Genomic DNA, 13,429 nt, shown 5'->3' with positions numbered 1-13,429 from the left:
CATTAAGGTAAACATGGGAACATTGAGGTTCAAGTGGGTAATCTCAGACACAGTATTTACTTGTTTATTTGTCAATTTACATGAATACATTCATAGGTAGCATATTTGCATAAACACATGAAGGACTGAAGCAACAAGACTTCTCTGTCAGTGCCAAACACAGAGGAAACAATACATGTAACGTTTCTGTCTCTGATTTTCCAGGTTCATGTTTCATCAGAACAGATCAGCTGGATGGAGAAACAGATTGGAAACTGAAAGTAGCTGTTGGCTGCACACAACGACTTCCAGCAGTCGGGGTATGGATACATTACAATGTAGTGAATGTCTTTAAGTTATTTCTGGTTCTGGTACGGATGAACCAACTGCTGTGAATGACTGTTTTGTTATCACTAAAAGCATTGGTCATCAAATGAAGTTGTCTGTGCTGTGATGGAAACCTAATCACTGCTGACAGACAGCAGGAACAATCCAGACCTGACAGCAGCTTCCTTTAACCGGAGGTGATACTCATCACTCTAGATCTTAAGATTTAAGTTGAGTTGATGGGTTTTTCTTTGTTGCCACTTAATGTGATCAGAGAATTAAAGTTTCAGCGAGTCATTTAATGACTGGGCCGTTGCATCCATATTGGGTTTCATGAGGCATGAAGATGGCCACAGTTGTCTTTGGTTTTGGCCAGTATTCAACCTTTTTACCATGTTATCCCTCAATGTTTGGATATGTCATACTAGATAATGGATTGATGGCTTTCCAGAGTATTTGAGGATTTCTCCCAAACTGATTTGTTGTCAGGAGTCAAAATGAATCAGTTTGATGCTCTTGTAAGACTGTTTTATTTATGTAATGGTGATAAGTGAGAACACATCATAGGCGGCACGTGACCTTAGTCAGAGTCTGCTGATTGGAAATACTAAAGGACCAGGTCATAACTGTTGTACGTATTGGGTAACAATGGATTTTAATAATCACGTTGCAATTTCTGCAAAAGTATGAGGTCCTTCGTTAAAACTCTGGAGTTTTTTTTTTTAACCAATTTCATCCCTTAAAACTATTTTCTGTATTATATAATTCTGTATAAGTTTCAAAACCAAACAATTTGAGAGCACAGACTGAATCCAGACCACAGTGTCCCAGTCCCTGCTCTCAACTAATAAAGTCTACATTATTTAAGTCTATATGTATATCAGCCACATTGACGTCTTTGAATGTGTTGAGATCCTTCAGAGTCTCTGTAGTCCCTTTGTCTGTAAAACGCTGGAGCAACTCTACTCTCCATTGGGGGTTCGGTAAAATAATCTTCCCTGCTCCTCTTTTAACCGCTCTGCCCATGTTCTCACCAGGAGAACACTATCTGAGCATGACTGAGAGTTCCCTGGCCGCTGCAAAGGCTGCATGCCTGCCTGCCTGAATAATTTAGGGGGGGTTGGGGGGGGCTAATGTGAGGTGCTTGACAGGCTATAGGCTGGAGTCTTAGTTGCTGGGATGACTTGAGAGAAAAAGATGATTACTTGTTTATTATTTTGTCTTATTTTGTCTTATTTTGTCTTTCTTTTCTGTTCATATTCAAACCCCTTCCATCTGTTTGTCATTTCTGTGGTGTTACTTCCAGTCATACTCAGGATTTAGTTTGAGGATACCGGGATTTAATACCCCTTACATACGAAGTAGTTTACATGTTAACTCAAGCTCCTTTTACCAGCTTTTTCGGGAAGAGTTGTCTTAATTTTCTCCATTAAAACTGACCAAACTCCATCCAACCGTAACTGTTAAATGGTAAAATAATAACTCATTGTGGTCATCTAATTAAATGAAGGCTGTGTGTTTGAGACTGTGTACATTAGCCGATCAGCACCGAAGACTTTACGTCCTCTCTGTCTGTCATTTTCTCCTCCTCGTCTCAGGACCTCTTCTCCATCAGCTCCTACGTCTACGCCCAGAAGCCTCAGCTGGACATCCACAGTTTCGAGGGAAACTTTACAAGGGTACAGTAGCCTCGCTGACATATTTATGACCTGTAAAACAAATCTTAAACGCATGCAGATTTTTCTATAGAAATTGGATTGACACAGAAGATGTGTATCACTGCGATGTGTTGACAAGTGACAACAATGAGGGCTTGTGTGTCCATCTGGGCCTGTTGTTATCTCCAGCAGGCATGCCTCTTACATCACAGGCAGGTCCCTCCTAGCTTCAGCTCCATCCATCCCGTCTTGCTTGTTGCTCAGTGATTTTTTTTTTTTTTTCTCTTTTTTTTTTATTAATAGCAGATTAGCGCAGCCCCCACAGAGAGGAGAGCTGTAGTACAAAGGGAGGCTTTGTGGCCCGTCTTCACTCTTGGCCACACACCAGGCTTAGTGAGCGAGCACTTCCTCCGCTCATTCATCCTCCGCGGCCTTCCTTTGCATAGCGTGTGCTTTTAGTCTGAGCAGGATGGGAAAAAAATGGGTTCCCACAGATCCACAGCAAATGAACTTACCTATTTATGAGGGTTTCTTTTTTTTTTCTTTTTTTTTTTTTCCTTAAGACGGATATGGTGGCTTTGTTTCTGTGGTCTTTATTGAGACCCTCTGCAGTTATGAACACCGTAGTACGATGCCAATGTCAGAGCGGTCAACCGTTCTGCAACCTGCCATTTATTTTTCATGCACCTCTTCCCATGTTTGAGTGGATTGACAGGATGTGGGTGCTTAGGTATCATAATTATCATATCAGGCAGGCAATTTGAGCCGAAACCGGAGCCTTTACTCTGCACTCCTGACTCGAGCCATTTTCAGCATTCGTCTTTATTTAAAAGAGAGGGGTAGAAAAAGGGAGGAGGGTGAAACAAGAGGCTCTCAAGGGACTTATTTATCACTGAAATCTCATCTACGTGCTCTCTCTATACTGTTTTTTAAAAGAAGCCTCTATCACCATGCCAAATCTAGTGAGCGTATTGATAAAGGAGCTACTGTATTGCTACAGTCTGCACAACTGTGTCAGGTGCTTGTGAAAATTAATGGCACGGCAGAGCCCGGCCGTCCTGGTCTGACTGTATAAACTCAACTGAGCACATTAAATCAATTCTATGCAACTAAAAATCTTATTTCAGGACAATTTAGTTTGCCCTGACAAATGCTTTTTGCACATAATGGTGAATAAAATGGTTTCAGTGTACAGATTTCCTTTTTAAAACATTATTTTAACATCTATAACAATAAGTCATTGCCATAATATTTTAGAGAGGTCACTATGTATATTGAAATCCATCAAGACCATCACAAAAATGTCCCTGATGTCTTGTCCCATGTCTCTTAAGCATATGGCATAGCTAAAGCACAGACCAGTTTGGTAGTGGAAGACAATCTACCTTAATCAATATATGAGCCCTCAGAATTAAATTAAATTAAAAAAAAAAAAGTGGAAACCTAAAATAAGTTTAATTTATTGTTTAACCACATTGATTGTCTTCTACTAAGAGCAAAATTCATGTCTTCCTGGTCCTCGTTTTGTTGTTCTTATCCCCTCCGAGGCTACACTGGAGGAGATAACACTAATTAGAAGTTCGCTAATTTGCTGGAATAAATTCTCACTGTTGAGGTATTTCCTTCAAGCAGGTAATCCTCCTGTGCCACTTTGTTTTTTGTGTAGCTTTTTTCTTTTTTTTGTGTGCTCCAATAAGGGACATATTGAGTTATTAAGGATTCAAATGTAAAAGAAGAAGTTTTAAAATAAGCACATTTGACATTTTCAAGAAGCACTGAATATTCTTGACTTGTATAGTGATGTTATTATAGTGTCCAACTAAAGAAAATTAGCAGCTGCCCATAAAAAAATCTACATCTACTTGAGCTACACTGGGCAAAATTAGCGGGGCGTGATGATGGTGATAGCTAGCTACACTTGCGTACCGCTGCAACCGTACCAGCAGGTCAACTTACACATATTGCAGAGTTATCATTTTCTTTTTTATTTCTCTTGTAGGAAGACACAGATCCCCAAATCCATGAGAGTCTGAGCATTGAAAACACTCTTTGGGCCAGCACAGTTGTAGCATCTGGTAAGTGAATGACATTCAAGTCCACTTTCATTTTTGAAATCTGATTGTTTTTCTCGACAATGCCAGTCAGACAAATTGTCTTTGCTGCCCAGTACTGCCATAGAATACTCAATGTGTTTATGTACTGTTTTGTATATAGTCTGCACCAGTTGGCACCAGAAGACGGGGGAGTTACTGGTGCTCGGTTAATTTTTAAATCTCGTCACATCCTCTTGAACACACTGACTCGCATTTTATTATTATTTATAAAACAAATATTTAATGGAAACAGAACCAGTCAACAGCACATATTCATGCGCATCGTTCTGATTAAAATGATTCTGATTGATGTAGTGAAGTTGTGTTGAATACAAAGGACTTATGGTACTAAACCTTCAAGAGGTTTGATTTGATACCGCTATGTGCTGGTTTGTAGAACTCTCAGAAATCCACAGTTGAGGTAATCCTCCCTCGCTTCAACTAAGCGACTCCCCACAGAAAACGGTTGTGTCAGTTGAGAGTGTTTGTGATGCTCCCAGCGATGGGCATACCATTGATTTGTGGTGTTGCTCCCCCCGCCCCCCTTAAAAACCTGACCTTGACCAGAAGAACAAACACACTCACACACACTCGCACAAAAAGCCTGACTTAGACCCCTTACATCATCTTTGCTTGGGAATGTCATTGTTCCTCACAAGCCTCTCCTTGACAGACACTTCATCGCTTCTACAGTGGCGTTCTGGGCACTTGAACCGGCCCAGATCACCGTGTATTCACTCTGTTACGGGCCCCAGTCCAGCTGTGACAAGAGAATTAGTCATTCGCATATTCAAATTGAAAACCCTTCTGCATGCTGAGCCACAGACTATTTGTCACATTGTTCAATATTTCTGAAAGTTAAAAGTCAACGAGAGCAATTCATCACCTTTCTCCTCAGGTTCTGTAACCTTTGCTCCCTTTTCTTGGTATCCGTCTGTCTGAACATCACTTTCCTTGTTTTGTTTTCTGCCCATTTTTATAGTTTGGGGATTTGAGGGGGCTGTATTAAGGTTTATTAGTGCCTTTGCAGTCCCATTAAGCTCATTTAATATTAACGACTCATTAATCCTTTGTAATAAGGCCACCATAATGAATTGGCAAATAAAGATGGCAGCGTATTGATCAGGTTTTATGAGCTTCCATAGGGTGTCCGAAGGCCCTGAGAATCTAAGCGTATTAAACTCCTGGCTGTTGGGTTGAGTGGCAATGAGACAAAACTGCCTCAGCTCAGCCTTATTGTGTTTCCTCTCATGCAGTTCATCTTACTTGACCAAGACGAGTGTGTGCATGCGTGTGTGTGTGTGTATGTGGGTGTGTGCGTGAGATGGTGGGGGGGGCATGGGGGGGGGAGGTGCAGTTAATGAGCAGCATTACTTTCCTTGTCTCTCTCTTTGGCAGGCACGGTGATAGGGGTGGTGATCTACACAGGCAAAGAGACCAGAAGCGTACTGAACACGTCCTATGCCAAAAACAAGGTGAACGCTTTTTTTGTTTTTGTAATTCTGCAGGAAATACTGCAAGTTATCTGATTTGTTTGAGAGTTTTTGTTTGCAGGTATATAAATATATATAAATTTTAAATAAGGATGTGTTGATTTTACATCTTTTGCACACTTGGAGAAATTTTAGATTTGTTTCCTAAAGCATAAACATGGCGCCAGTATAAACAAAAATGTTTTGTAAAAGCTGCAGAGGGTGAAACACCTCACACAAAGTAACATCTGTTCCAAGTACCCCTCATGCCATCTTTTCTCCCCTGCCTCTAATCACTAATCAATCACTACGACGAGGTGGTTTTTTAACCTTGACTTTCTAGATAAAGTTGGACCTGTCAATGCAAAAGGTCAGCGCCAGTTGCTAATTAACCTGAAGGGAAATTAACTAACAGAGGATTTAAATGACATTTTCAGCAGAAAGTTAATCCCACAGAATCCCCATCGAGCGTTTTGTCCCCAGATTGAGGAGATTAATGAAAATTTGATTCTAAATATAAGATTTTACCTGGAAGATGGTTGAGATAGATAGACACGGGTCAACTGATAGAGACGAGCATCAGCAAGGATCTCAGAGGCAATGTTTTGGCTCCGCTGCATTTGCCGTGCGATGACTTTTATGCACAAAGTTATCACCTACAACTGTCTGCTCCTCTAAAGCTCTCCGTGGCAAAACAGAGCCCCCTTTTCCTACTGCGGCACAGTTTTGACACCGGTGTCTTTTATTAAGAACGCTGATGTGGCCGGTCGAACGGCGGGGGCCGGTGTTTTGTGTAAGCTCGACAGCTGAGTGGAATTCAATATTTCAAGGAGATGATGTCAGAAGTGCCAATATGGAGACTGGAGATTGGCGGAGAAAGTCGATACAGTGCAGCTAAAGTCGCAAGAACGTTTTGGCCTCATATAATCTGTTGTGACACCAGCCAGGACAATGCCTGCACTTGATCAATCTGACAGGATGTCAGACATAGATTCACTCTTTGTCTCAGTACTGTTAGACAGAGGTCTGTCTGAGTAAAGAGACAGAACAATGTCATTTGACAAGGAGCTGTTCCCCCAATAAAGATTGTTTGTTTGGAGTACATATCCAAGTTCCAATACTCTGCTCTCTCCACATGTCTCTCAAACTGTTAGGGATCTATTTCAGTTCATTTTCTTGACTTCCTTGATTTGCAGGTGTCACAAGCACTAAACAATACACTGTTTTCTCACTGAAGTCCAGATATTCTTTGGTTTTCACTTAATGAATATTCATGTCTCAATTCTTTACTGGATTTCACACACACATGTTAAAATACAAGCCACACAGGCAGATCGAATCATTCCTTTTGCTTTTGATGGCTTGGAGATGAATAGAGTAAAATATGCACTTTTATTCATTGATAGCATCTTTTAGGTTGAGGTAATTGAGTCCCTTTTCCCCCCTTGACTGAATGAATAATGACTTCATCTGATCCCCGGCAAGGCTTGGAAAATTTAGACTAGCCATTGTTCAAGCAGAAGGGGATCCTTTGCTTTTCAGGCATGCACTGTGGTCTCTGTCTTAATTTTTCTTCATTTTAATCCACCCAAACCCCCTATTTTTCTCAATAGCTCAACCATGAACCATGTAGTGAGGCACTGGGGTGGGGAGATGCCCACCCGCTCACACTCCCCTTACCCTACCCTTCTCCGCACTCTGCTACTGGGAGTTTAACAGCGACTGATAAATCAGTCACACTGGTCTCCCAGCTCTCCCCAGTCCTCAGGGGAATGGGCTTGGTGGGGGTTTAGCCAGTGGAGGAATTTTCCTGCTTTTTATATGTGCTTGCCCCCTCCCCTCCTTTTCAGACCAGTTCCTTTATTTGAGGGAGGAGAGATGTTATGTTCTGCTGTTTTTGTAAGCATGGTGCGTCAGATGAAAGCCCTCTGTGTACAGGGCTTTGCTGTGAGTGCTGCCAGAAAGGGGAAGGGTGCTTCTTTATTTGACATCTTTTTCCCACATGCTCCATTGGCTGGGAGATACACTCGAAAAATAAAAGACAACTCTGACCCCTTTTTTTGTCTCCCTTTCCAGAGAACCATCTCAATACGGGAACTTTCTCTATTTTTTTAAGGCCTTTTGACCTTCTGTTGCATTCAGGGACAATACTTCAGCAAGATTATATGCAGTTTGTAGTTTATCCCAAAAAATAAACTTATTTATGCCGTACGCATGGTTTGCATGAGAAAAGCCTGCAGCTAAGAATGTCTTTCATTGGCTTTGTTTTTCTCCCCATGTAGCATATTGTAAGGTTTTGGGAGCAGATGGGAAAGTAACAAACAGTCTTCTCTAGTATACGTTGTCAGAAATGGAGTAAGATGTTTACTCCTAATCTCCGGTCTGTACCCAATATTAAGAGTGCAACGGAAAACTCTGATAGTATCACGGTTTAGAGTCATGGATCAATCAAAAAAAAAAAAAAAAAGGAGACAAATATAACTTTGCTTTCCATTTATTCTGTAAAACACTTAAAGCAAGGAACTTTTGCCCATGGTCTTAAATGAAAACTGCATTCAAGATGTCCAATGTTGAAATAAAATCTTAAAATATATAAAATATTCAATACTCAATTGTTGAATTAAAGTGCAATATGAGGCATGAATCCTTCCTCCTTTAAACATGGTAGTGAATGAAAAAATAGCCCGAGGCCACATCATCAAAACTTGATGATAACATACAAACATGAACACACGTCTTGTCCTGCACCCTTAGCTTGTTTAACGAGACACCAAATATTCACCTGGGAAAAGCGCACCGCTAATGTCAGTTAGCACCTAGATAGCTAATTAGCTGCTCAGCTGCAACTAAACAGCATGTAAACATACACTAAGGACGTGTGAGATGCTGGGTTGGTCGTTGCTCTTCAAAATCCCTGTTAGTGACACGCTGTCTGTCTTTTCTGCAATTAATCCACAGTTCACATGTGTGCCGAACAGTGGGAGACAATCCGTATGGATCACGGATCAACTACGTTCCGTTACACAACTACCCAATGCTAATAAGTTTTTAAAATAACTGTGATTCCTGCTCAAGGAAAATGCAACTGTCCTCAAACTATAGGGTGTAGGAAGTATCAAACATAATACATAATCGTCAGATTTTACTTAGATTGTCTTTATAAATAATTATATGTTCTAACCTGCTTCAAGGAAATGACAATTGTTTTGTACCCTTTTTTGACCTCTGACCTCTTGTCCTCATAGGTTGGCCTACTGGACCTGGAGCTGAACCGCCTCACCAAGGCCCTGTTCTTGGCCCAGGTGGTTCTGTCTGTGGTCATGGTGGCACTGCAGGGGTTCGTGGGTCCTTGGTTTCGCAACCTCTTCCGATTTGTTGTACTTTTCTCGTACATCATCCCCATCAGGTACTTCATTGTGCTTAGTGACTTTCTGAATCCTTTCAAACTGAGTTGTTGTTATTTCTTTGCTAGTCTGTGACCACAACCAAATAACCGTGGCTGTGCAGTGATGTCTTTTTCCAAGAAGAACATGTGTTCTCAAAATGGGAAAAAATTAAAAGCACAGGAAAGAAAATGATACCTAGTATAACTGAAAATCTATCATCCCTGCATTGAAACACAAGCTGTCCATCTGTTTCTTTTTCAGCTCTGTACATTGTACAAAGACACTGTTGGGACATTTTTCAGTGTTTGTTACAGTTTGGCTTCTGTTTTACTGTTATTTTGTCTGTGATGGATTACAACTTTATTCTTCCTTGTGAAGCTTGCGTGTGAATCTGGACATGGGAAAGTCGGCCTACGGCTGGATGATCATGAAAGACGAAAACATCCCTGGTACTGTTGTGAGAACCAGCACCATCCCTGAAGAACTGGGCCGGCTGGTCTATCTCCTGACAGACAAGACGGGTAAGAGTGCAAACTTGGTAAAGAAACATTACATTTACAGTTGATTTTTGCTACTTAAGTTAAAGCTTTTATTCAAGTTGACATTCTGCGCAATATTATATTTCACTTAAAAGGGATAAGCATGAAAGATATGTTTTTAAATGCACTGGGTGTGTAGGTTTTATATTCAACAATTATTTCTTTAGTGAACTCAAAGAAACTACGAAAACACATTGTCCGGTTTTGCTCTTTTCAAGAAGTGTAGCACGCATTCAATCCTTGATCATGACTGTGTTTACAAGCATATACAATATTTTACTCCGTACAAGACATGAATGCATATCAGGTGTTCTGTGGAATTCACTTCTCAGAGAAGTTGAACCACAGTAACATTCATAAGAGTCATACAAAGTGGAACCTGATGTTCCTCTGACAGTGTATTAAAAAGAAGCGCATGATAAAACAAAATAATGTAATAAACCCAATAAAAAGCACAATAAATCTTCAGAGTTTCCAGGTGCTATTTAGGCCTCCCTCAACTTCTCTCATTTCACCATCGTGGCTGGATTCTCTAATAACAAATAGCTGCTCTTTACAAATGCTAGACATCGTGTCAGAGTGATAAACTCCCGCGGTGGTCCTAACATGCCTCTTTGTCTTAACCCTGCTGATCTAGGTAGGAATAGATTAGCTTGAGCGCCTATTTATCCAGGTTGATAGTTAAAGCACATGGAAAGAAGAACAATCAATCCATTAGAATTGGTTAACCCTGTGGCTCTAATGTTTTTAGAAGTTAGATGCCCTCTAATCAGCTTTACGCTCTATCAGCACACATTCTGGCAACTGGCATCCATTAAACAAGACCATTGCCCTCGTTTTCAAAGTTGTTGTTTTTTTTTTTTTTTTTTTTTCTTTTAGTTCTGAACATTCACTCAGTCTTTTTTGTATGCAATGTTGTGTCTTGTCTGTTAGTTAGAGAGGACATGCAGTCCATATTGGTAATGAGATTAGGTCAATGAGAAGGCAGTCACACCACCCTGCAGGTCCCATGATGCATTGTAGGCAGCCCTGTGAGGACAAACATTGTGTTTTCTCTGTGTGTATGTGCGTGTGTGAGCTTTGAGGAATTTTGCTGAATACTTTGGAATATATATATATATATACATACATATATATTTTTACATGAGTGTCTTAATTAAAACATCTGTCATGTATTTTTATCCTCGCTAATTTTTCATAGAATTAACTGTATCTCACTCCACATGTTTGAGCTCAAGCTTTGAGTGTACAGAACAGATAAATTAACCGTTTGATTTGATTTTCTTATAGCCAAAATTATATTTAAATGAGGAATTGAATTAGGAATTAAAATGTTATGATCTCAAAATGTTACTAGCCAGTGTGGCAGACTAACCTTTTATATTGTATAACCTTTTATATTTAAAGACAAATTTTGTCAGCTTTTGGTGCTTGATGGGTCTCAAACCTTAGGCTCAAACAAATCAGTACTCATTAAGTGAAAAAAGCAATCAGGGTACTGTTTTTTAGATGATGTAATTTCTTGATGATTTGTCGGTTTGTAAAGTCTCAACTGGTCTTGTGAACTGCAGGCACTCTGACGCAGAATGAAATGATCTTCAAGCGGCTGCACCTGGGAACAGTATCCTATGGCACTGACACTATGGATGAAATACAGAGCCATATAGTTCAGTCTTATGCACAGGTGAGTCCTCTTACTATCACACAGAAAAAACATATTTTGCATTTTTAGCAATTCAGACTAATCCCCCTTTAAAGGGGACATGTGCTATTTGTGATTTCCTGTTATTTTTATACTGTTATGATGTCAGATTTCTATGTCAAACATAGTCAAAGTTCCAAATCGTGAGCTGAACATATGTAAAAATGTTCCCTGCAAGTCAAAAGTCAGGGCTTCAGCCTGCTCTGAACACTTCGTTTGCAATGTTACCTCTACTTCCTCCTCATGATGACATTAGATTGTTCGTGCATGCCCACAAACAGCCGTCTGTTCCATAGCATTTGTTGCTAAGGTTGTTCCACAGGTTGTTTACGTTGTCCACTGGTACATTTTGGATCAGACTGGGATTCAAACATGTACGGACGTATTTGAGGAGTTTCCATTTTGAGTAAAGAACAAGAAAAAGAAGTGACATCCTGCTACTGCCGTTTGTTTACGTAGCCTCCCAAGTTGCTGGAAGTCGGACGAGATGCAGCGTCTTGAAGCTATCCAATCAGAGCAGGGTGGGCTCATCAGTAGGGTGGGCCTAAAAGAGACAGGAGCTAAAACGGCCTGTTTCAGACAGTGGATGAACTGGGGGGCTGCCAAGGGCCAGTATAAAATAAATAAGGAGTTTTTTGAACCATATATCACGCAAAGATACTCCAGTAGAGCCCCAGAATATAAATATAGAACTAGAAATGTTCATGATACGCCTCCTTTAAATGATATAAAATATAGATGATTAGGTAATGTAACATTGGACAGAACCAACCAGAACAAAACAAAACTTGTCACTTACAATATGAGAATTTGTTTCCAGTAGGGGGATCAATCCCTTGGAATACAAATATGTACCATATTTCATTATATGATGTTCCTGCCTATTCCCTCCTCTTCTTGTACATTGGTTTAATCAATTTTTATATTTAGCTAAGGATAAGTTTTCCAGGAAAGAAGCCCATATTGTTCATTCATCATGTGCTGTCCCTGAGCGACTCCCTGTACTGTAAGCAAGTGTTTTCCTCACTGGGTGGCTCAGATCTGGCTGCAGTCTTGACAGAATGATATTGTTTGCTCTCAGCCAGCTCCAAACAGCTGGTCGGTACTGAAACCATCTGCCCCACACCCTTATGTGTAATCTCAGCTAATGAAAAATGACTCGTCTTTTTAGCACTGCACAGCCAAAGCAAGGCTGTGCAGCAGTACTTTCTTAAAATAATAATTTAATTGTTTTTTTTGTTGTTTTTTTTTTCATATTCAATTGAATGGGAAAGTGAAAGACTTTTGGACTGGACTGTTATTGGTCAACAACATACTGTAGCTACCACAATGGTAACCCTTTATTTTAATCACCCTGTTTAGCATTTATATGCTGTATTAAATGGTTTGTTGCACATTATAACACACTGATGTAGCTGTAAGCAGATATTAGGATGGATATAATTGGTTATTCATGTATTTGTCAATAAATATAACTCCTCATATGAAACATCCATAATTAATGTATTAATAGTTAATAATGCTTGATAACATGATTGATTGATAATAGATTTAAACACATCTATAAACAGTTTCAAACTTGTTGTTTGCACATATATGCTTTATAACACCAGGATTTGTTCATGTTATTAATAATGTTTTATATTACTGCAGCAATGTTATCAAGCATTTATTAACTTCATAGAAGAAGTTGTAGACAAATAAACATGTCTATAAAGATGTTTTCAAATACATGAGTGTGTTATAAACATTTATGAATAGTTAATATACTATTACTAATGAAGGGTTAAAATGAAGTATTACCCCATATGCATAATAATAAGTATTTAAAAGTGCTAATTTTTCCATAATAAAACATTTGTTTCTCTTCTTCATGTGTGTACACTTTTACAGTACTGTTGGACTAGTTGATAACCTCTAATCACACTACCTAATACAGCAATATCGGTAGTCAAGCTTGTTTAATACGGATCTGATGTCTAAAACCTCTGTTGCGCATTCAGTAACATCTTCTAAATGTACCTCGGACAACTTCTCTCACAACGTAACCTAATGATCTCTGCACACATTTGCTCTTGATGAAGGTTGTCATCTTGTGTCCTTACTGTAACACCCCCCTCCTCCTCCCCCCTACCTCCCCCCCATCGCCCCTCCTTTCCTGCCTGGCAGCACTGAAGGTTAATAATATGCCAAAATCAAATGCTTCAGTAGAGCGCGTCGCCCCTGTCAAACGCAGCTGGCACAGTGGGCTGTCTGCCTGCTCGCAAGTCACC

General features: G+C 39.9%; 1 protein-coding gene across 3 annotated transcripts in view; it reads left to right on the top strand.

The window, feature by feature from the left end:
• Positions 1-13,429, top strand: part of atp9b (ATPase phospholipid transporting 9B) — a 47,750-nt gene that overhangs the window by 14,770 nt on the left and 19,551 nt on the right. For all 3 annotated transcript variants that reach the window (XM_067612331.1, XM_067612332.1, XM_067612334.1), the window contains 7 exons: positions 205-299; positions 1,905-1,985; positions 3,964-4,039; positions 5,456-5,532; positions 8,775-8,935; positions 9,294-9,436; positions 11,026-11,138. In XM_067612331.1, the coding sequence (XP_067468432.1) occupies positions 205-299; positions 1,905-1,985; positions 3,964-4,039; positions 5,456-5,532; positions 8,775-8,935; positions 9,294-9,436; positions 11,026-11,138 (746 nt within the window). The remainder of the gene's footprint in view (positions 1-204; positions 300-1,904; positions 1,986-3,963; positions 4,040-5,455; positions 5,533-8,774; positions 8,936-9,293; positions 9,437-11,025; positions 11,139-13,429) is intronic.

This window comes from Thunnus thynnus, chromosome 15 (genome assembly GCF_963924715.1).
Source record: "Thunnus thynnus chromosome 15, fThuThy2.1, whole genome shotgun sequence".
NCBI lineage: Eukaryota > Metazoa > Chordata > Actinopteri > Scombriformes > Scombridae > Thunnus > Thunnus thynnus.
Note: the sequence above shows the minus strand (reverse complement) of the source record. Positions and strands in the feature narration are given on the sequence as shown.